General features: G+C 43.5%; 2 protein-coding genes across 3 annotated transcripts in view; both read left to right on the forward strand.

The window, feature by feature from the left end:
- dnah10 (dynein axonemal heavy chain 10) overlaps positions 1–2,438 on the forward strand; it is a 29,081-nt gene extending 26,643 nt beyond the window's left edge. Inside the window, exons 71-78 of the mRNA XM_050050026.1 lie at positions 91–186; positions 279–450; positions 542–673; positions 914–1,125; positions 1,237–1,404; positions 1,529–1,709; positions 1,787–1,932; positions 2,022–2,438. Of these exons, the coding sequence (XP_049905983.1) occupies positions 91–186; positions 279–450; positions 542–673; positions 914–1,125; positions 1,237–1,404; positions 1,529–1,709; positions 1,787–1,932; positions 2,022–2,168 (1,254 nt within the window). The 3' untranslated portion in view covers positions 2,169–2,438. The remainder of the gene's footprint in view (positions 1–90; positions 187–278; positions 451–541; positions 674–913; positions 1,126–1,236; positions 1,405–1,528; positions 1,710–1,786; positions 1,933–2,021) is intronic.
- Positions 2,439–5,285: 2,847 nt separating this feature from the next.
- Positions 5,286–24,199, forward strand: part of emid1 (EMI domain containing 1) — a 70,283-nt gene continuing 51,369 nt past the window's right edge. The window contains exons 1-3 of one of the 2 annotated variants that reach the window (XM_050050056.1): positions 5,286–5,934; positions 14,458–14,571; positions 16,851–16,954. In XM_050050056.1, the coding sequence (XP_049906013.1) occupies positions 5,759–5,934; positions 14,458–14,571; positions 16,851–16,954 (394 nt within the window). In that variant the 5' untranslated portion in view covers positions 5,286–5,758. The remainder of the gene's footprint in view (positions 5,935–14,457; positions 14,572–16,850; positions 16,955–24,199) is intronic. The other variant, XM_050050057.1, reaches the window with a different exon arrangement.

A 24,199-nucleotide genomic window follows, 5' to 3' on the forward strand; every position in this document is an offset into this window, starting at 1 on the left:
TTTAGCCTCTATTTAAGTGGTATAATATCAGTTACATCTCCAATTTGGTTGATACTTCAATGGTTTAAACAATGTAATTGTGTTCAACAGGTGTGTATGGAGATCCTGAACACCTACCTGACCAAAGGTCACAACCAAGGAGACAGCAATATTCCCTGGGGAAGTCTTAAATACCTTATTGGGGAGGTCAGGCTAAATACATTGTGTTAAAAGATTGTATGTCTATTATCTTGTTGGCTGAAGCTGTGCATTAAGCATGTCTGTATAATGCTCTATAGGTGATGTATGGTGGGCGAGCCATAGATAGCTTTGACCGCAGGATTCTGACCGTCTACATGGATGAGTACCTCGGAGACTTCCTCTTCTACACCTTTCAGCGCTTCCACTTCTTCAAAAACAAGGACGTAGATTACAAGATCCCTCCAAATGGGCCCAAGAAAGTATATGTTGGTCAGTCGCTATTTTCATTACTTTACATTCCCATGAAAAAGTTACTTTTCTGTCATCACTCACAGCTTTACCCTACGTACATCTGTTACAGATGAGATTGAGACCCTGCCACTGGAAAACACAGCAGAGGTAATGGGTCTTCATTCCAATGCAGAGATAGGATACTATACTCAGGCAGCTAAAGACATGTGGACTCACCTGATAGACCTGCAGCCTCAGACAGGTATGATTTGGCATCTTTCATTTCTCTTGCCTCTTTATTGATTTTAAGGAAGAAATAGTAGCATTACATGCCCGCTTCTTGAGTTCTGAGCACTGAAGAGCATCCCTGGAGATAATATTAACTGTTTTCATAAAGACAAGCTGTTCCATATTGTTAAAGGGTCTTTGCTTTAGTCTGTTTGCAACCATGCTGCCAAGTGCTTCCTCTTTTATGGCCTTTGAACACTCTCTTATGCCTCAGGTGAATCTGGTGGAAACATCAGTAGGGATGAGTACATCAGCCAGGTGGCCCAGGACATTCAGAACAAGCTGCCTAAGTTATTTGACATGGATGTGATCCGTAAAAACTTCGGTACAGACATTTCCCCGACCTCAGTGGTGCTGCTTCAAGAACTGGAGCGCTTCAACAGGCTAGTGGTCCGCATGCAGCACTCTCTGGCTGAGCTGCAGAGGGTGAGAAGGAGGGACAGAGGACAACAAGATATTGTTGGAGCAAACAGACAGGTTTTGCATCTTTGTGCTTCACACAGGTTTAGATTTTATATGATTCCTTGTGTCCCCTAGGCCCTGGCTGGTGAGGTGGGTATGAGCAGTGAGTTGGATGAAGTCGCTCGGGCCTTTTTTAATGGTCACATCCCTGCCATTTGGAAGAAGTTGGCACCCGACACTCTTAAGTCCCTCGGCAACTGGATGAGCCATTTTAAGAGGCGTTATGAGCAGTACAGCTACTGGGTGAGGATGGACGCACACTATCACAGTTAATCTCTGATATGTGGCCTATTGTATTCTATTCATTACTGAATAGTTCTGAGGTGACAATTTTTTCTTTATGTCTGATGCATCTTGTGTCCACCAGGTGGAAAAAGGAGAGCCAAAGGTTATGTGGCTATCAGGACTCCATATCCCAGAGTCCTACCTAACTGCCTTGGTCCAAGCTGCATGTAGGAAAAATGGTTGGCCTCTGGATCTTTCCACACTGTACACACAGGTGACCCAGTACCGCAGTGAGGATGAAGTCAGTGACAGACCTGGACAGGGTAAAAAAAAAAAAACACTCATCATTAACAGCATGATTAGCGGTGAGTTATAGAGACTGATAGTGTTTTTCCTGCAGGCTGCTTTGTGTCTGGCCTGTATCTGGAAGGAGCAGACTGGGACACGGAGAAGGGCTGCTTATTGAAGAGTAAACCAAAAGTGCTTGTTGTTGAACTGCCCATTCTCAAAGTCATCCCCATAGAGGCTCATCGCCTCAGGTTACAGGTGTGAACCACAGACACTACAGGCCTCCATACAGTACTTCACTATTTTGATGTGATGTTTGATGTATTTTTATGTGTTTTGTATCGCAGAATACACTACGGACACCAGTGTACACTACGTCCTTGCGGAGGAATGCAATGGGAGTTGGTTTGGTGTTTGAGGCAGACCTGTTCACCACTATGCATATCTCCCACTGGGTGCTCCAGGGAGTCTGTTTATGCCTGAACGCAGACTGAAGTGAGCCATCAGGTTCTCTGAGCTGGTTAGCTTTCACACAGTTTGTTCCAGTGATTATAATAACAGCCATGCCTGACATCAGAGTTACAGATTACAAATAAATAAATAAGTTATGATGAATTATTGTATATATTTGTGAAAGAAGAAATGATAAAGACATAAAAAATTAAAAAAACACAGAATTTGTGACTACATCGTAGCTTTCATTACTTAGTCACTAGATGGCAGCACACAACAGTACTGAGCTCTTTACTCTGGGCTGTTCCTAGGATTTCTCTTTGGTGTTACACAGGACTAGAATGGCAACATGCCATAGTAGGTCAGGATCTTTCAGATTTAAAAGTCTGCACTGTTTATTCATGAATAAATTTCTGCAATTCAGTTCAATCCTATTTAATTTCTCTCTTTCTCAAAACTTTTCAGAGTTCTGTCCACTCCTGAAAAGGACAGTAGTAGCTGAATATTTCTGCTGAGGTTGTAAGGGGAACATAATCTGCTGCATTCAGTGGAAAATGTACCACTGACCAAAGGCTGCTAAAGTTTTCCACTTTACCCAAGTAGCTTTTCAGCTGTTCTCTGCAGTATTGGTAGTAGCGTACGCTTTGTTGTAACATTTAACAAACAGATCTGGTGCAGCACTGAGTAATCGAGGCTGCTGAGGTCAGCATGCCATAGCAGGTGAAGTTTACTCTAAAAATCAGACGTCCCCAGTGGATCTGGCAGCTGGCGTGGCTGAGCGGTCACAGAAACACAGAAATAAAAACAGGTAGGAGCCATAACACGTGCAACATACATCATGTAGCCTGAGTTGTGCAAGTGCAGGTGTAATCAGGGATGTGCTGGTTAGACTCTACTGTGAATTATAGACTGAAATCATCTTAAGGCAAAAAATAAGCAACATGAAAATATGTTACATTTACATTTAAAGTTTTCCTTAAAAGATTACTGTCATGCTTCTCTTTACTGTGTTGTGTAGCCATTAAGGCCCCCTCTGAATGGCACATACCTAATGTGTATGAGCAGATCTTCAGCAAACGCACATGTACACAGACAATAGTTGATGCAGCTCTTTCTGTTTGCATAGTAAAGGGGAAGACAATTATGGAAGCAGGAGAGTAACTAGTCAAGAAATGGGGGGGGGGGGGGGTCCTCTCAATGGAACTGACCCCCGTCTCCCTCCTGGGAGGTCAAAATTATTTTCAGCTGCTCGTGACTGCAGGGATTTACATTAAATCTAAGTTGCTCCAGTTCCTATTGGCACTACTGCCTGAGCCGAGTGGCCTCGTGAAATGCCATGGGCGCCCTGAAACAAAAAAGTCTGACACATCATTTTCCAACCCTCCCCCAACCCCACAACTCTAAACAGTTTCCGTTTGTTGTGATTGAGAGCAGGTGGGCTTACTCAGTCCCATTCAAGTGCATACACTGTTTGCCTGTATCTCCCCATTTTATAGGGGGTGATTAGTGCCCGTCTGAATGCCTGTCTGTGAGTGTCAAAGTGTTAACACTGTCTCGCCTTAGCTAAAAACTTCACCAAAATTACAATAGACTATATTAGCCAGTTGCATAAGTGCTCTCTTTGCAGCATCCTCTGCAGCTGGCGGGACTTGCAGCTCAGCCCATGGGGCCTAAGAGGTGTAGTCCCCCCACCCCCCCAACCACAGATATACATCTTGGGGCCCAGTTTTTGGTTGCAGTGCCAGGTGTTTAGTTTGGAGCAGAACCGCAGCCCTGTGGTTACTGGCTGCTTGCACTGTAAACCTACATGTCCCACATGTATGGGCTGAGGGAGGTTACAGTAACCTCAACTATTCTCTTGCCACTGTCTGTCTGGGCACTGATGGCTTTGACAGAGAGGCTAGAGACCACAGCTGCTAAAGGCAACCATAGGACAAAAACATTGTGGGTGGATGGATGGATAGATAGATAGATAGATAGATAGTTGGGTGGATGCAGGGGACACGTCCTCCTCAATATTAAGAGCATGTGTATTTATCCCCACTAATAAAAACATGCAAGTAGCAGATGACTTTTATTTTGACAAAATTAAAGACACTGACACAGGAAATGTGCAGTAAATGCTCAATGTGGTGCAAGAGAACTCACCAGAATACATAAAATGATGTGTTTGATGGTCCAGATTTTCTGGCAGAAGACCTCCAAACCCCAGGTTTCATATGCCCCACCACCCCCAATGTTGAAACCAAACCTACGCCCCTGGATCGATGGATGGATGGATGGATAGATACATAGATAGACAGAGATAATAAAAATTAGGGGGGATGCAGAGGTCACACCCCCTTCACTATTAAGAGCATGTGTATTTATCCCTGCTTATAAAAACATTAAAGTAGCAGATGACTTTTATTTTGACAAAATTAAATACACTGACACTGATAAAAATAAACCGATAACTCAGCAGAATACAGAAAATGAAGTGTTTGATGGTCCAGATTTTCTGGCAGAAGACCTCCAAACACCACGTTTCATATGCGCCCCCACCCCACAATGTTGAAACCAATCCTAGGCCCCTGGATAGATGCATAGATGCATACATACATACATACATACATACATACATACATACATAGAATTGTAGATTTTAGGTGGGATGCAGGAGTCAGGTCCCCCTCAATATTAACAGCATGTGTATTTATCCCCACTTATAAAAATAGGAGAGTGGTGGATGCCTTTTATTTTGACAAAACTGACCATGAACTGATAAAAAAAACAACTGATAACTCAACAGAATACAGACAATTAAGTGTTTGATGGTCCAGATAGATAGATAGATAGATGTTAATGTTGAGGCATGACTGCAACAATACCGTGATGAACTTTATGGGCTTAAAAATATAACTTTTCAAGTCTAATAGGGCCAAAACTGAGTCATAATGTGTTTATATTCAGTTGCGTTCACCGAAAAACAATTACTCATCACCGGCACAGCTCCAGTGATTTCAGAGGAGCCTCGGAGAAGCAGCAGCAGCCCATAGTTCATTTAGATCAAAAAAAACAATGCGTAATGTGCCGTCGCCTTGAGCATGCATTGTCCTCTGTGAGAGGTTGAAACGGGGCAGGGTAAAAGAGACCCAGCAGGCTGTGCCATTTAAAAGACCCGAGGAGACTATAAAAGTGGTCTCATGCCCGCTGCAGTGAGGGCTCGGCTCCATACGCGCACACACACACACACACACACGCACTGTCAGACGGACGGAGGTAGTCAGAGTAGATAGAGAGAGCAGGACTACACATTTAACGACACCCACACACGTTTATATTTTAATGTCGGCTCTCTTACATAGGTAGACACAAACGAGAAGCGGGAGTTTATGGGGCGGCAATTTTCTTTAGTTCACTCAGGATTTTAAGAGCAGGCTATTTTACTCTCAAACGAGTGTCAGACATCGTTTTAACACTCCACAGAAGTGCATGTTTGCTACTTTTAGGATGCGCGTCTTCCTCAGCAGACCCGGTGCTGTTTGACACATTCCCCCCACCGAGCTGGATCCACTAACCCGTGTGTTTTCTCACTGGGGGAAGTTGGGCTCATTTCAACTTTTCTGGCCGTACTTTTGATGCCACGGAAATGGGACCGCGCCAACTGGAGAGCGTGTCCGCGCTTTTTAGAAAAAGTTTGCTGTGGATTGTGCTGCTGCTCTGGCTGACCACGTTTGTTGACGGGACCTGGAAGACGGGACTTTACAAGACCTACTCAGCCGGGACGCAGACAGCAACCTCTCACACCTCAGTCTATCAGAAAAGGTAAGAAAACCATCCACTTTATATTATAATACACACACATACTGTGCGTGCTGCATGTTAATCCTCAACTGTGTCTTGTTACATTTACGCAATAACCCTTTCTGCCTCCACAGTCTATTTTTAAACCTCACAGCCTCACTTTTTTGTCCTCCTGAATGTGTGACTCTGCAGAGTTACTCCCGTCTCCATCCATCGACCAGGTCCTATTGTCTTCCTGACAGTTGGTTTCCTTTTTCCTGTGCTGGCAGCACACTTTGCTCTGCTGTCTCCTGTCCTTATTGTTGTCGCCATCCACCCACCCTGTGTCCGTGGGGCTCCTGAGAGCACCCCCACTATGTCTGAGGTGTGCTCTCTCTGTCCGCTGCACCAGGAGATGCAGCAGCAGACACTCCATCATCTGCTCCTTGTCACCTCTCAGCACCTCTACTCCTCACATGTCTGTAAAACCTGCTCCCAGTGAGACAGGGTGCATCTTGAGTAAGTGTTATGAGGGAGTGATGATGTTTATACCTCTGATAAAGTGCACAAGATTGATATCTTGAGATCGTTTAACAAAAAGGTGGATGAGCTGGTCTCATGCAATGATTGATCCTCTGTGTGTGAGCTGCTGATGACGCAGAGTTACCAGACTAAACACACAGGCAAGAGCGCTAACCAGCTCTACTTCCCTCCTGGACCGAGTGCCAATGTTTAGCTCGGAGACAAGCCAGCGCTTAATGATGAGAGGATGTTCGCCATCTTACAAATATTTACGCTGTCAGGTTGAGTGTGTGCAGATAACAGTGTGTGGGCCGAACGTGGCCGTAGGCTGAAACCTCTTCTCCCTGATGAGGCCTTTTCTGCTGGGTGTGTCCAGGTGGCTCTCAGCGCTCCCAGCCTCGCTCCACTGGCTCACCTCTCCGCTCTGCTCCCCTGTCACTCATGGCCAGAGGTTTATGGACATGTTTACCAAACACAAGCAGCTGCGACGCCGCCTCACCTGGGCCTGCTCTGTGAAGGGGAGATGAGTTTACAGTGGGTTTGCTGCTGTTTGTAAGTGGTGAGTGAAGGAATGTCAGGATAGACGGAGAGGAGAGATGTTGTTGGTGTGAGTCAGCCATCGTCCCCAGAAGTAGAGAGGGTCAGTGGGTTTGAGGTGACATTAGAGAAGCTCAGTCCACCTGCTGTCTGATCTGTGGAAGCAGCAGTTTATGGTGTGTCGACAAAGCCAAACAGTAGCAGTGGGATTTCAGAGATCAGAAGGCTCTCTCATGGGCATTAGCAACTTGACATTGGATGACAGAAACTTAACTTGTCATTGGTGTTCATGCACTTCAAAGGAAATAAATTTTAATTTTAGCAGACAGATTCTTCAACAGGAAAACCTTCTCTAAGAATTTCTCCTCCTACCAGCCCTGTCTTCACACAGTGATTACCAAAATCAAGGGGGATTAACAACTCTTGAGTAATTTCTTGACTAGTGCGGTCGCTCTGTGGAGGAGCTGATAAAGTGTTCGTTCACCCTTGTCTTGCTTAGCGACTACATGAGCTCAGTACACTGAGGGGTTATGGAGGGAGCTGCCTCTTTATTTCTTGTCTGGCCCACTTCTTTATCCTCCCTTGGAGGACTTGTCATGGTCTGACAGGCAGCCTGAACCCCGTGGCCACCCTCATTCCTCACCCATCTTAACCATATCCACGTTTTCTTTAAGCATGGGAATGAAGATGACAGAGATTCCAGCAGGCTGAGCCCTGGGTGGCTTAAAGCAGAACGGCTTTAGATTTCAAATAATGTATGTGCTCAAGAAAATGTTTCATCAGTATTAGAGAGCAGTCATTAGCTACACGTTAAATCTCTGGTGGCTGATAGGTTAATTAGGATGATTCTCATAGGGATGCACTGATCTAAATGTTTCAGTTCCATAAGGTTACCTGGGCTGTGGATATCAGCTGATATTGAGTACCAATACAACATACTGGGAAGTGACTGGGATCATTGTTTCATGTGTGAGGCCACACCTGGCTTGATTTAAACAATGCTTTCCTAACTAACTAATTAGCAAGCATGAAATGCCTCCAAACAGCTGACTTGTTTGTTGTTAGCTCCCTCAACTGTTTGGTCTACCTGCGTACTACTGACAAGTGACGTGATCCAGCTATTTGAGTCAGTATCGACCTGCTATTTGAAATCAGTATCAGATCAGTGAATCCTCAGACTCAGGGAATGTGACCATCAGTGTAGAGCTGCAGCAGTTAGGCAATTAAATGATTAGTTGTCACTTTCTAAGCAAAAACTACAAAAATTTGACGGTCCCATCTTCTCCAGTGTGAGGATTTGCTGCTTTTCTCAGTTTCATATTAATGGAAACCAAATATCTTTGGTTTTTGGACCAGCGGCTGGACAGAATGAGACCTTGGACTCTTGGGGAAATGTGGTGAGCATTTTTAAGATTATTGAGGCAGATTAATTGGTAATGAAAATAGCTGTCAGTGAAAGCTGTGCACTTTTTAAGATAAACAAAAGCCAACGTAATCTGATTCTAGCTTATCAAATGTGAATATATGCTTGTTTTCCACTTCTTCTGAGATTATAAACTGATTTTTTTTTGTTCTGTTTTGGACTGTTGGTTGGACTTTAAAAATTGTGATGGCCATTTACCACCATTTTATAAACATTTAATTGAGAAGATAATTCACAGATTAATTGATAAGCTCTATATCAGTGCCCCAGGTGCATACTGTGCCCTGTAGGTGACCAGTCCACAGAGTCAGTGTCTCAGCTCAGCTCTACATGATGGTACATTGATGACTTATAATCAGGCTGTATGGAGCCATGGGTGTGATATATGTGAATTCTTCGGTTGTGCGGAATATCCTTTGTACTTCCAGCCTGAAACACTTCAAGATGCACACACCCGTTACACACAGAGATGCACTTAAGGCTCACAGGTGTCCGGGCCTGAAAGCTCAAAACAGACAAAGACAAATGAGAATTTTCCCTGTTTCTCCAAGGCTGCTGCAAGGAGTCACTTAGCCCTGACCTTCAAGGCCTCGCTGTGGTGCTTTGATGATCTTCACTGTCTCCCTGCACATGGAAAACACACGGTAGCTTTGAACCTGCAATATGACACCCCACAAGCCCCAATATTCTCTGTAAACTTCTAATAATTCAATTTCTTTAAACTATTACAGTTTGTTTTATGTTGTTCTCTATTGGGCTACTCCACTTCATTCTGTTTATCCTAGAAGCCGTAGATTATGACTCCAGGAATGCCGTGTTCCTCTGTCTTGATTTATTTCACTGTGACTGTGCTGTCTATGTCGTTCTTTGTCATGTTGTAGCACCACATTTATCTTATGCCTCCTCTGTATCCCGTGGGACCAACAGTGCTTCATAATTGTCTGTCTTTCCATTTCCCTATTCCCATCGGAAGCACCCTTGTGTGACCTTATGATAAAATAACCTTTGTCTCCTCTCCTCTTCTCTCCTCTGTTTGGCCACTTGCCACATCTGTCTATTGTCCCTTGTTCTCCTTGAGTTTTCCCACAAACAGAAATCTAGAGAAATTCCTTCAGATTTCTATCCGTGCTGCATTTCAAACATATCTTTGAGTGTTCGGCCCTCCTCCTCCCACAGTGCATGAATGGATGGGTGGATGGAAAGGGAGTTACTGGGACATTTTTTACCAGAGTTTCACCAGTGTTTTTGCCCTCATCAACAATCTTGGCAGTTTGTACAGCTTAACTCCCATCTTCTTCCTCCCCACGCTGTCTGCTGCAGAGTGCACCAACTCAGTAGTGTAGTCATGAAAGATGCAGACTGCATAGCTCACAAGGCCAAATGAGGGCAACTAGAATACAGCATACTAGTATTAGCTTCATGAGCTCTCTATCAGCATTTGCATTCATTTAGGCTTCAGCACGTTTTTGTTTCCCTCCAATGTTTTACTGTCTTGGCGTCTGCAGCGTTGGAGAACAGATGGGCCGAAGCTGTGATTTTTCCGTCCCTTAAAGATTGTGGATTTCTTTCATAACTGTTGGCTGTGGCTGTGTGTGACTGTGTGAGAGATGGTTGATGATTTATTTAGCTTGGGCCCGGCGTTCAGAGTGTGCCATGTGTGCTTAGAGACCTGATACTCACAGAGGGCCCGCTCGGTGCTTTTGCCAGTGAAACAGCATGGTGCTGGTGGGTTTCACACTTCATAACACAAGGACACCTCCAGTAAGAGGAAGGTGTTGACTATGAAACATTCTAGAGAGAATGACACCAAGCACCTGTGTCCCTTTACTGTATGAATCAAGTGAGGCAAAATTCAATGGACCATTGTGTAGTTGTTCTCTGCAACAAAATGAGGCAAGTTATTTGATGTATGGCTCATAAGTAAGACAGATTTTTAATATTTTACATCCCAGAGGAGGTAATTTACCTTCACCTAGGTCTGGGTGATAAGAGAAAATCAAATATCACAATATTTTTTTTATCAAATACCTAAATATATCGATAGCAATGTGTTTGGTATATATTGATTATTTTATCAATACTCTCTCTGTGTAAATGTTTTGTGAAAGCACCAATATCAGTATTTGATATCAATGTATTTGGTCAAAAATATTCTAATATTTGATTTTCTCTATGTCGCCTAGCCCTAGTGGATAAAATCTTTAGGTGGGTAAAGGAAAAGAGGACACTGATGATATTACAATATGCAAAATCCAAGAGGATATCATTTTCCTAGTCAACCAATAGTCGTCATTTAGGGCCATTAGTCGACTAGTCACCCGAGTGTTTACAATATTAATTTAATTATTAAATGATATATTTTGGGCGGGTCAACACAGTGGTTTGAGTTGAAGGTGTGAGAAAGAATAGTATCAGTAACATTGTTAACACTGTGCTACATTACAGAGAAATACAAAACCGTACTAATGAACCTTCATTAATATAGGCCTATATTTTATCTACAAGTGCACGTCACACACTGAGCGAGTTTACATATCACCTTGGGTTCGTCCTTCACCTTCTCAAAATTGTCCCACACTTTGGATTTCCTGCCCGACATGTTGTTAACTAGCCTGTGGAATAACTGCAGGTACCAGCCCTGATAATCAATGTGACTCCTGTCTGACTGCTGAGTGTGGCCACTTCCTGAGTGTGTCCTTTCAAATTTAATTCCCACATGGTCCAGTCATATAGGATTTGGTTTATATTGACAAGGTGCAGCTCCTCATAGAGTTTCACATTTGTTTTTTTATTTTGGGGGTTTTTTTTGCAACTAAGCAACCAATGAAATCTTGCTGTAGTTGACCGTTAGGGGGCAGCCCTATTCAATTCGAATATTCAACCATTTGAGCCTTTTTTCCATCCAGAGTTTGAGAGTTTGATTGGGCTTCATGCTGCGTGACAGTCATATGCATGTAATATAGTAAAGAGGCAAAGTTAGCCCTCCAAGCACATGTATGCTAACTATGCTGACAACGAATCAGAAATGTGGAACAACATTTTTTGCCCAGATCTAGAGCCAAAGACTGTAGCGTATTAAGTTGATGTGGGTTGTAAATTCACCACTTCTATGCAGAAGGTAGAAGATCACGTTGTCTTGGAGCCTAACCAGGCAAAGCCTCTCCTCCTCCAGGCAGCTGCCTCCTTCTCACTCATACTCACCCTCGGTCTGGGTCCGCAGCTGCCTGTACCGGAGAGCAGCGTGAAAGCAAGGAGCGCTGACTCTGCAGTTACATCTGGGGACCAAAACGTCCACAAAAGTACACTGCACACTGACTGACACAAAAAAGAATCTCAATAAACTGAGGGGTCTCTGACTGATGATTCGAAGCTTTGATTTTCGGGGGGTAGCCCTACAATACTGATATAATGTTGATATATTGCCCAGCGCCACCTGCACCCAAAAACATTTCCCTAAGGGGTCTCCAACCTCTCTGCAGTAGACAAAGTATTGTTCTTGCTGCCTTGTACTTGTTATACATGTGTTGTGTAAATCAGTTATGTAGGTAATGGAGCTATTAGTTGCAGGCCATCTGGGAAGTTGTAAACTCTCTCTTACGCCAACTTCTTTTGTTGTTTCATTCACTAAAGCAGCAGCGGTTGACATTTCCTCTTTAGTAATTGTGTGAGTGTAATGCAAAGAGAGACGGGGAGACCATAAAACCCACCCCCACTTCCCTCCTTGTACCCCCTGGTGACAATCTTAGCTGTTCCCAGGTGAAACCTCCTCTCAGCCTGGGAAACTCAGATGTTTATCTGTTGGGTCTGGAGGATAAGTGGTGGGGAGGAGTCGGGGCTGGAACCCCCTCCCGTCGCGCTACTCCCAGCTCCACCTGACCGCAGCTCCTTCGTTGTTTGACATTTTCCACCTATGATTAGAGTAATTTTTCTGGACAAGGGAAAGCAATCATAGGGTAATCATAAAGATCTGTGTTCATTATTGTGGCCTCAAGGCTGATGGATATGTTAAGATACATGAAGGGTGGGCCTGTATTTCAATAACATGTGGCAGATGAATTCCTGACTCACTTTACTACTTAGGACGTTTAAGATTAATTCAAACTGTGTCTTACTTTTACACACCTTTCAACTTTAATAGACCCTGGAACATGTTGTCTCACTCATTTTACATTTGTTACTAAATCTGGCAAACCTCTATCAGACTGGCATTATTTTATAGGCTGCATCATTATTACATAAAAGGGAAAACCCCCCAAAATGAATCAATAATCTAGACTCAGTCATATCTACCCTACCTGCAGTAGTATACAGACATTTCTCGCTGGCTCAGGTCTGTGTGTGCGGCCACCACAACATGTGGGGATGGTTAATGGGAGCTGGTTCAGGGCTGCTTCGCATCCTCCGCCTTCGGCAGTTTCCTTTAGTGTAAACCGTCTCTCACACACACAAACATATGGTCTCACATATTGACAAACAGACTTTGGTGGGAACACCCTCCCACTCCTGCAAACACACTGGCAGCAGAACACACAAAGTGCAGTCTTGTGCTACGAGCCACACAGTCTCCTTTGTGGTTTCTGCATAGAGCCCCCTTTCTATACATCTATTGATTGTGTAAACACAGGCTATGGTAATTGTTGTCCTTGTTTCTCCCCCAGCTGTAACCATGTGAAGGTAATCTGGGTATTTGTACACTTCATTGTTGATAAAAAAAAAAACAGTGACATATGGCAGCTCAAACAGCTTCAGTGTGTTTTCCATACATTAAAGTGGAAATAGATACTTCAAGTTATCATGATGAAGTCAGTTGATTGCACAGTGTAATGGCTGTGGGATAATGACACACCCTGCGTTTAGACGGGTTCCCTGTAAGTCTTGCTTTCACTATGCCAGCCTGTCTGCCACCAGGTACGATATCCTGGGAAAATGGTGGCTCGGTTTACGGCACAAAGGAAGTGCGTCAACCACTGCAAAACCAAAACAGGATTAGGATAGTGCTTTTGTTATCCCCGGTAACTATCAGTAGCTGTCCCCAGTTACCAAAGAAGTTCTTTCCAGTTACTATCCCCAGTAGCAGAAATGGCGAACAGTAGAACAACACAAGTAACTGTGGAAACTGTGGTAGTTGCAAGGTTCTGTTTGTGACAGTGGCGCCAACAATAATACCACTTGGAAGCGCTAGGGGGGGGAAAGTTGGAAAGCTGTCTGTTTCCACTTTAAAGCCAGTAATCACCCTTCAGCGTTTTGTTGATATGATAATGGGGGATGAGATAAAACTGGCTTCTCAGCTAAACTTTTCTCATAAACATTGCTCATTGCACAGTACTATCAGGAACAGATATCTACTCCTGTTAGAAGGTAATTGAGCTCTTGGTGAGGATAAAACCAAACCGATTAGCTCTCAAATGAATCACCGTTATAATATGTGTGTGCTTCTGGACGCCAAAGAAATAACTTGAATTTAAGCGAGTACACGTGACTCAGCCCGCTCTAAGTGATCATATCTTCACTATCAGAGCTTAACCTCTGACTTTGACATGAGCCTTTTTTTCCAAGCTTGTCAGTTTCTTATCAACCTCAGTAAGTCCTGATACAACGTCTCCTGTAGCCTCTCTGGAGAAGGAGTAGACTCATGACCCGGATTTAACCCGTGCTGAAAACTCTAATCTCTGTATGGGACCTCGTCCTCCTCCTTATTCCCCTCTGAGGGACTTTACCTCCTCTGAGGGCCGAATGCAAACGGATGTGTATTGATAGAAGAGAGGCCACAGTGTAAATACAGCCCACAATGCACTCCTGCAAATCTCGTGGCTGATTAAAACCGTGTAAACACCATAAAGAAGTTTCAAAACAAAAGGGTGGGGGAAGGGAGGGAAGAATCTAAACCCACGGGAAAACAACAGCGTATTGAATGTGACTGCATGGCTAATTTCCTTTTGTGAGCGTGCTATGGTGTGAGTGAACTTGTTTCAAGGTGTTTTGACAGTGTACACCATTCGTTCTGACATTATTTACTTTGAAAATGTGATTTTATTCTGCATGTAAAAATAACAGCTGTTGTTTTATTGTGTTTCTCCCTTCAGGAACTGGTGTCCTCATACGGTCACGAAGACAGTGACTTGCCAGGTGCAGAATGGGACAATCCTGCAGCGAGTCTACCAGACGTGCCGCTGGCCACAGGGATGCACAGGAGGCAGGTGAGAAGGAAACCTTACCACTACTACTACTGCTCTCGTAGTCTGGCCCACAGAATGTAGACCGTGGGTATAATCCTGCTGTTGCTACGTGAATCTAGTCTTGCACAGTCAGATCTATCTCCATACTTCATCTTAGCGTTATGCATAAAACAACAACCTCAGAGCTAGCAAACTACGAGCTAAAATGTCTCTACACATATTCAAACCATTTTCCTTCACTACACTGACACCGATCTTCACTGACACTGTTTTGCAAGAGCTCTGGCGCAACATCCTGGGCTTAGTGCTGCCCAGACCGTTTTTTTCCCTCAGTGCAAAATAATGATGGGCTCGGACGGACCTTTTTCCAGCACAGCGTGAGCTAGGTCTGATTATGTGAGACTACTGCTGTACCACTGAGATGTGAGCCTGTTAAAGAGAAGAACCCACCCTAAAATAATTAAAACAACCACTGTGAGATTAGTTGGTACTTTGTTCCTTTTCTATACTTGAATTATGGTGGGGTTTCATTGCAAAAAAACGCTTATCCTTTTAAAAAAAAATCAATGTCTTGTCGTCATTCTTCTTTGACTCAGACACGCTTTTTTAGTTTCACCATTTGTCGCTGCAGTCCATGTTCATTTTGTAATGTCAAGTTGGAGATATCAGGATTTTCTGACCGCTACAGTCTGACCGCAACATCTCCCACTTTGCATAAAAATAGAGAAAACTACAGATCTTAAAGATAAAAAACAACGACTGGCCACCTTACTCAGAATTAAAGTCCATAGTACAGGCAGGCAGTCCAAAAATGCATCTGTGGCACTCTGACTGTAGTTAAAAATCCTTCATCAATACCTGGATAAACCAACGCGTTTCAACCAGAGAGTCTTCATCAGTGTAACGTGCATTGGGAACAGGTGTGCAATTTGTGACTCTGCCCAATCCTTGAAGAGCACCTGCATTTTTTTTTACAACTAACTACACAGAGTCTTTACCCAGTGCAGCACTCCCTTTTTTTCCTCAAACCTACAGATCAATCAACAAACCATTGGCAAAACGGCTGCAGAGCCACCATCCCTGGCAGTTTCACTTAAATAAAATAAAAACAAGCACTAATACAATCGACTCAGGTCATTCAAAAGGGGTGGCAGTGGCTCAGGAGGTATAGTGGTCGTCCACTAATCAGATGGTTGGCCCCTTCGATTCCTGGCCCCTGCAGTCTACACTTCACAGTATCCTTGGACATGATGCTGAACCCCAAATTGCTGTGTGTGAGTGTGCATGGTTGCATGGTGTAAATGGTTATTGTTAATGATGAGCAGATGGCACCTTGCATGGTCGCCTCTGCCACCACAGTGTGTGAATGTGTGTGAATGGGTGAATGCTTGCGTATGTTGTAAAGCGCTTTGAGTGGTTGGAAGGCACTTTAGAGGGTGCAGTTCATTTACCATTTAAAAAGTAGATATACAGTTTGTTAGTATGTGGTTTCACTTGTTAACCTATTGCACTCCACCCCCATTTTATAGCAAAAACGCCTAAAATGGCATACCCAAATTAAAATGACTGTAGCGTCTGATTGTGTGTTTAGGCTGCTCTGGTGCGAAATCCATAAGAAATAAAAGAAAAACGATGTTATATTTGAAAAGCCGAGAGCTTCCTGAATCTGGCAATACCAAACATCACATGGTTTGATGACGTAGTGCGCCTAGGAGATACCATTTAACAGAGGAGGGAGGGAGCGAGGACGTTGACGTCCTGGCGGAGTTAGAGAGGTTAATGAACCGGTCCAAATACATAACACAGCTAATTCAGGCTGTTTTAATGATAGGATGGGGGTAACCATGCTAGAGCACTACTGTGTTGGAATAAGAGCAGGTTTCCTTGTTCTTCCCATTCTGCCATCTTTGAGTGAATCATCTGTCATTCAGGAGGAAATCTACTGTAAGATATTCTGATTTGTCAACAACAGATCAAATGCAACACAGCTGCACCACATGTTGCGTTCTTAGGAAGGAACACCTGGAAAATTTCATACAGCAACAAGTGCCTGTTCCTGGGGGGCAGACAAAAGGAATTCTGGGAAATAAAGGAAATGAAAAGATGTAAATGAGGAAGGTACAGTAGATACACTAAGAAAAACAAATAAAAATACAAGACATCAAAAAATAACTTCACAGAGCTCCCAGATCACATCCCAAGGTAGAAAAGTGGGTTATCATAGTCACAGTGAAAATGCAGGCAGCTATTGTTACATGTGTGTGTATGTGATGGCTTTACATTTTGTATTTATTTTCCAGCTACAGGACCGTGGTCAGACCTTCCTATAAAGTAGTGTATCGCACTGTGACCTCTCTGGAGTGGAAGTGCTGCCCAGGATTCAGCGGTGCTGCCTGTGAAGAAGGTAAGTCAAGACAGAAGGACTCACATACACACATTAGTTACACAGCAGCTGATGGAAATGAACAGCAGTTGGGTTGGCTCTGGAAGGGGGGCCATTATCACAATCTAGGAAAATGGTTTAGTATGTCGCTGTTTCCTCTTTGTATTTTTCTTTATTTGTTCAAGCTTTCCCATTTATTACCATCTGCATCCCTCTCTTGTGCACTGCTGTCTTTATAACCCGCGTATGTGCTTTTCAAATACACGTGTACGAGTAATACTTTAAAACAGGAGTGATTTCCATTATGCTTACATAAGCCACCTTCTGTCGTCTAAATGAAGTTAAGAAATAAGATCCTTCAGCTGCTACGGGGTGAGTCAGAATGAACACATTAAAACTGATTAATAAAGTGGAAGTATCTAAGAGTCATTGTGCTACGCAACAGTTCTTTTGTGTGGTTTTGAGTTTTATGGTCCAGCTGGAACCAAGTCTTCATCCTCTTAAAGTGCCATGCTAGCACTGCTGTTTTCATTTTTCGACTACAGTAGCTGCCCACCACACACACACACACACACACACACACACACACACACACACACACACACACACACATACACATACGCACATACACTCGCAGTGTATAATGACTTCCCCTGGCACTGGTCCCCGTGTCTCTGCAGCCCAGGGAGAAGGGTGGAGCGTCTGTTTATCCTGGGACCCAGGACTTGATTGGGTGTAACATAAATCGTCAGGCTTTGCGACACAAAGGACAATAACTGTTTACAGTGGTTAAAGTGGTCACTTTTTTGTGGTGCTGAAAGCAGAGGCTGTTTTTCTCTTTTATGCTACCACTCCCAGGTGAACTTAGTAGTTCTCAGCCCTCCCAGTGGCCTGTAGGCCGCTGCAGTGGGGCTTCAGCTGGAGAAATGTACCCACTTCAAAACTGCCTGAATGTCATGCTTGTTTAGACCTTCCCCACTTTCAAAGTCAAAGAACACATTGACAGTCAGACAACCCAGACTTTACTTAACAAAAGCAGAGGAACACACAGTCAAACAGGGAGGAAATTATCCAATTAAGTTGTTGCTGGAGGAGATTCCCCTCTGGTTGTCATGGCAGTAGGGGGCTGTCGAGCCAGCAGGGATGCTGGGATTAGCCACTTATCTGAGCGTCGTTCCGGGTGGCTCAGATCACAGGCGGCGCTGAGTGGAAGTGACAGGTCCCATTCACAGGGCCTTTACTCTCCGGCACCATGGATGCTATCCAGGGCCACCGGCGCTTTGTTCTGCTCCTGCCGCGTGAGCAGAACCTCTTGCCAGCGCAGAACCTGATACCCCGCTGCTGTCTGCCTCATTCGCCGCTTTAAGGAGAAATAAAAGCTTGCCGCACGGGCAAAGCTGGAGACCGGATTGTGCTTAAATCTGTTGCCATAGTGTTGCCAAGTGAAGTTAAAGCTGCACTCGTAGTTCAGCGGGTGCAAGTTTCAAATCCGGCCTCTTAATACCTGTTTGTGGCTCCATCTGCAAATCTCTACACATTTCTTTGTGGATTTGCAGACGGCTTTGAGCACTTGTTTGACCTTCAGTTAGGCTGAATTAAAAAGGCTCAGGCCAAAAAGCACCTCTGTTATATTAAAGAACAAACAACTATCATCTGTTTCGAGATCTGCCGTCTAGGTCGGACATTAAAAACATATTGCTTTTGATCTCATAAATCTGGTTAATAACTAACACCGGATACATATATCTTTAAAGACCTCTTTTGGAGCTCCAGTGTTGATTATATACCTTTTCTCCCATCATTCCTTTCCCTTTGCTCGTCTGCTTTTCACAGACTGTGGAAAATGTGTATGATCCACTCATTTACTCACGCTGCCCTGCTTTTACCTCCACCCGTCTCTCACCAGGCCACCCCAAAAGCCCCTGGCCACGTCTGAGTCCCAAGGCCGGTCTGCATTACAGCAGATCTCAACAATGTCCATACCAGCAGGACTCTGGGGCTGCTTTAAGGTGCAAGAGAGGAAAGGAAGTGCGTTATGAGCCGAGAGCACGGTCATTGATATGGCCATATTTTAAATGGAGATGAGAGAGTTGTTTTCTCTTGTGTCCCTCCGTTCTCACCCCTCTGCCTGCCAGATGATTGGTCAACATGCGTAAATCAACGGGTCCAGTCTGAAGTAAAGATAACGTGTCTCTGTTTAAGTTTTGGATTTTGCGTTTCCAAAGCAGCAGAGCGCAGAGATAAATGAGAGACCATTATGGAAAGAGTTTACGCCATGCTGTCATCCGGTCATACACAGGCTCGTGAGGCTTTTTTGGCCTATCATGCTCAAACTGAGGGCTCCAAAAGCAAAACATTACATCACACCCAGGCTGATAAACAAACTCACTCCGTCAGAGTCCAAGCAGAATAAGATAACACCGCATCAGACAGGCACCTTTCACATTCACTCTCCTTTTCTTATTTCCTCACCCCAACCTCAGGACTTGGCTGGAATTCCAGGCCAGTGGTGTAATTACTGTGTCCTAATTGTTTTCTATGAGGTTTGGGAGATACTGTCTTACTTGTGGACCTGGAACACAATGGTCTTTATCTCTGATTGAGCCTGAGAAAAAAAAAGGCTAAGTATTTGCAGATGGAGGCACTTTCATAGCCTGCCAGAAACAGGGATTTAATGTATGCCTGGTTGGCTTTGGCATTCCAAGTAAGTAAATGCTTGTTTTCAGATGGGATATCCCAACTTGTGCTACATCAAACACAAATATCAAAATTATACCTCATTTAGAAGCAATTTTGTGATAGGAGAATATCAAATGTAGCTCATAAAAGCGACATTATTACATTAGAGTTGGCGTTCTAAGACTACCATACAGGTTGCATCAGCATCAACATACAGAACAGCAGTGAAGAATGATTGCAGCTCAGCAGTCGTGAAAATCAGTTAAATTCGTAAGTGTTTGGACTTTTGCACTTTGTGTGTGCTAATTTTGATGGAATCTTAAAAGTGTGAAGATGACACTAAGAGACAGCAGCAGATATCTGTGCCTTGAATTGATTTATGAAAGGACAGCACTTAAAAGAAATATGGCTGCAGCTTATCACAGGAGGGGGCTGGCATGCCGTAGAACATATGGGGGAACGTAGACTTGAATTAGCACGGCTGTCAAAGCTCTGCCGCGGGGGTCCCCATCAAGCCGTATCTCGCAGCCAAGCGGAGGCTGCGGTTTTTGGGTCGCAATTACGGTATGGCTGGGAGGCAGAGGCGCACTGTCTGTAATAAGCCGCAGAAATGTAATCTGTGTTTTCACAGCTCAGCGCGGCTTATCACAGGCCTGCACGCTAAACCCTGCGCTTTAAACATCAGTCGGCTGCAGCTTGCCATTAGCAAAGGAAGAGTGGGAGTGCGTGGACGCCTGTATATGTGTCTGTCTGACTGCCAGAGTGAATGTGTGGGTGGGAGAGCGAGGTGTTGAGGATTTGTACAGTGAGGGATGCAGCTGTTCGGTGTGATTAGCTGCTTTAATGGCAGCAGGCCTTGGTAACTGCAAGTGGAGCGACCCCAGCCTGAGGTCAGAGGGGAGGGAGCTGTACAAGAGCAGGTGACCTCCACTCCCACTCCTCTTAGACCACACAGAGCCCCACTATCAAAGTCCGAACACTGACAAAACATGGAGTCACCTTTTCATTCAGCCCTTCTGCCACTCACATTCCTGGATTCCCCTCGTGTTCGCAATAGCAGGTGTTAAATATGTTAGACTCTCTTGCTCCAGTTCATTCACAGAAAACAGATTTGATGTCAGACTTAGTCACATGCAGAGTATTTATGTGCTCAAGAGAAGAGGTCCACAAAGGCACATAAATCGCATACGTACAGGGAGGCAGGCTGTGCGCAGAAAAGGCCACAGCAGCTGATATTCATGGTTATGTAAATGGCCAGCGCAGCACAAGTGCCGAGCCCAAATTGGAAGCAGCTGAAGTTAAGGCAAACTGGGCTGAGGGCCCCAGATGAGATTAGACATGGGAGCGTCCAACCCTTTCAGCCCATGCTGCTCCGCTCAGGGGAATTGTCATTATAGTCATTAATTAACAAACAACACCACTGAAGATACCGACCAGCCAACCTAAAATAAACTAAACCAAACAGCGGAGGGAAGTTCTCCCTCCTCTCCTCTCGTCCACCGTTCTTTTCTTAGTTTCCTTCTTATGTAAGCGTGTGCTGGTATATGCATCAGGTTTATGAAAAATCCCAAAATTATACTTTATTGAGGGTTCAGGTATTTAAATTGGAATATATACTAATAATTATGATAATATTATTACGACATTACTTTTGAAATGTTCCATGCAAACCACATACGGAGCAGTCTGTGGAATAGTAATGACAGACTCACAAGATTTATAATATGCCTTTATGGTTTATGTTTGACTGTAATATTGTGAGACCAAGGGCAAGAGACAGTAATGGTAGAGCAGAATTTCGTAGCCAGATTCATTCATTCTATCTGCTCCTGGTGTTGAAAGTGTGTAAGATTTGTGTGCTCACCTTCTTTCTGATCCAAACATCCTGGAGGTTTTTACCGGGAGCCAAATTATCTGCTGAGGTCTCTTCCTCCTTCAAAACAAACGGACCTACTGATTTAAACTGGTAAAAAAATGGAATAAAGCAGCTCCACATTACAAATCAGTGTTTGTCCGACGCTGTTTGCCTCATCGCAGACGGACTACTCGCCCAGAACCTAATCTGTGCTCACTTTTTCCTTGATAACTAACCGATAACTTAAGATCCAGACGTTCGCGAGGTTTTTAGCGGGAGCTGAACTATCCGCAGAGGTATCTTCCTTTCCAAAACAAACATACACAGTGATTTAAACTATTAAAAACACAGAAGGAAGCAATTTCATGTAAAAAAAAAAAAAAAAAAATCAGTGTTTTTCTGACACTGCTCATCACAGACGGCCTGCAAACTACGGTGACGAACATGAAAATGCGAAAACATGAATGGCCTTATTTAGAGCCAGTGTTGTTTGTTCATTTTGGGTTACTGTAGAAACATGGTGGTGCAACATGGCAATCTCCATAGATGAGTACCCGCTCCATATGTAGATATGAACTGGTCATTCTGAGGTAACAAAAATTATATTCAGGTGATTGTACACTAAAAAAAACACAGTTATTATGTTATTATCCATTTCTACCAATATATCCCTGTAAATCCTGCTACTGAACCTTTAAATCCAACATAAATGACAGTGAACTTCAAGAAATGCAGATGCAGAATTCTTTAGCTGAAACTGTTTTAAAATTTTATACATACTTAGCCTTGATTCTGAGTTAAGTTTTATGTATCTGGCTCCTGGACTGGAAATGCCTCTTCTGCTTACTGATTTATTTATTATTTCCCAAGACTTCCCCCGGGAGTGCATTGAAATCTGTTTTTCCTGCAGTCAAAAAGACATAAAGTGGGCCGAGTCAGCAGTGCAAAAAAACTTTTAGGGATGAAAATAGACACACACACACACACACACACACACACACACACACACACACACACACACGCCATGGCAGCTGGAGTATTCTTCTGTCCCCAATAAAACAGAAGCATTTCCCCTCGCCCAGTAGTTTAAGTGGACTGGTGTGCTGACAGAGTGACCCACAAACAGACAGACTCTTTACGGCCTGAGAGGTCACGCGATTAGGAGCAGAGACGAAAAAGATGCTCTCTTCTTGGCTGAGAAAAGGCCAGCTGAACTGGTAACAAAGCTTTTATCATATGGAAAGATAAAGAAAAATCCCTTTAAAATCCTTCCCTTTTTAAATCCTCCTCATTACCGGAGGTGTGGGCTCTGCCTCCTTTCTCTCATCTCTGATCCACTCTGCGACTGATGCCATTAAAGCTGCATTAACCCCGTCTGCTCCCTGCCTTTCAACATATCACCATCCCTCATCTTGTAGGTGTAGAGTGGCATGATGTAGGTACTGTATAACACAGCGCTACTGTCTTTAGGTAAGCTCTGAGGAGGTAATGAAGCATATTTGACGTCAGTGCTGAGACAATGGCAGCATTGATGGAGTGGGTACATTCAGGGTCCTGTTGGTTTCATACAGCTGTGATGAGTTCAGCGGACCCAACTGCTGCCTGCAGCCCACTGGGAGGACTGGTAATGTCTTTCACAAGCACGGACTTATTGCAAAACACCATCTCACCCCTAGTTTGTCTGAATTTTGATTCCACATTTTCCACAGTCTTCCTCCTTCTTTATTTAGCTTTGTAAAACTTTGTTTGTTTTTTGTTTTTAATTTCTTTAACACAGGGCTGCAACTACAGATCATTCTTACTAGTTTTGAGCTGATGACTAAATACTTAATTAACAGATTGATTGATTGGATTTGTTTGTTTGAACAAAATAGAATAAGCCTAAACCTGAATTAACCCTTGACAATAAACTCACACGATAACACAAACAAACTAACCTATCAAGGCCGCAATCCACCAGCAACTCCTGTGTTCAGCAAGGTAAAATTACTGTTTCTTTCAAAAGAGTCTGATGGTTTTGAAGAGAACAGATGTAACAGCTTTAGTTCCCTGTCAAAAACGACTGTCTGACAGCAAGGTAAAGCGATGAAAATATTCTAAATACAGTGTAAATACAGCGTACACTTAAACTGTTATTGTTTTTTTTTTTTTAGATGGGACTTAGGTGTCTAAAATACTGCATGTTTTGTCGCTGCCCCCCATCCACAGCAGTACATCGCTAAGCTACAAACTGGGGGTGTGCTGACCGACATCTACTGTCAGTAATACAGTGACTAAGGATAAGTACCTCATACATCCCCACTTCAAAAAATCTGAACTATCCCTTTAAGATGATGTATTCAAATGAGGGATGCACCAAAACTCTGGGCTGCTACTGATGTTTAAAATAACAATTTGGCCGATAGCGGGTACCGGTGTTATTTTTGTTATTTTGTTTTTGTTGGTATTTATTCCCCCTTTTGTAGAGGAAAACAAAGAAATCTTCTTTTTTTAAAAAATGGAACTGTTTTAAAGTCATTCTGTATTTCATTACACTACTGTCGAATGAGCACAAATTTAATCATAAACATTCATGAAATAAACATTAATATAACCTTCTCTCACAGAAAAAAAACATTTTTAAAAAAAATAACTGCTTCAAAAAGCCTTTTTACTATACATATATCATAATTCCTGCTGTGAAAACACCAAAAAATCTCTCCTTCAAACAGCTGTATTTATTCAAGCCTCTT

The sequence above is a fragment of the Epinephelus moara genome, chromosome 8 (genome assembly GCF_006386435.1).
Source record: "Epinephelus moara isolate mb chromosome 8, YSFRI_EMoa_1.0, whole genome shotgun sequence".
Lineage (NCBI taxonomy): Eukaryota > Metazoa > Chordata > Actinopteri > Perciformes > Serranidae > Epinephelus > Epinephelus moara.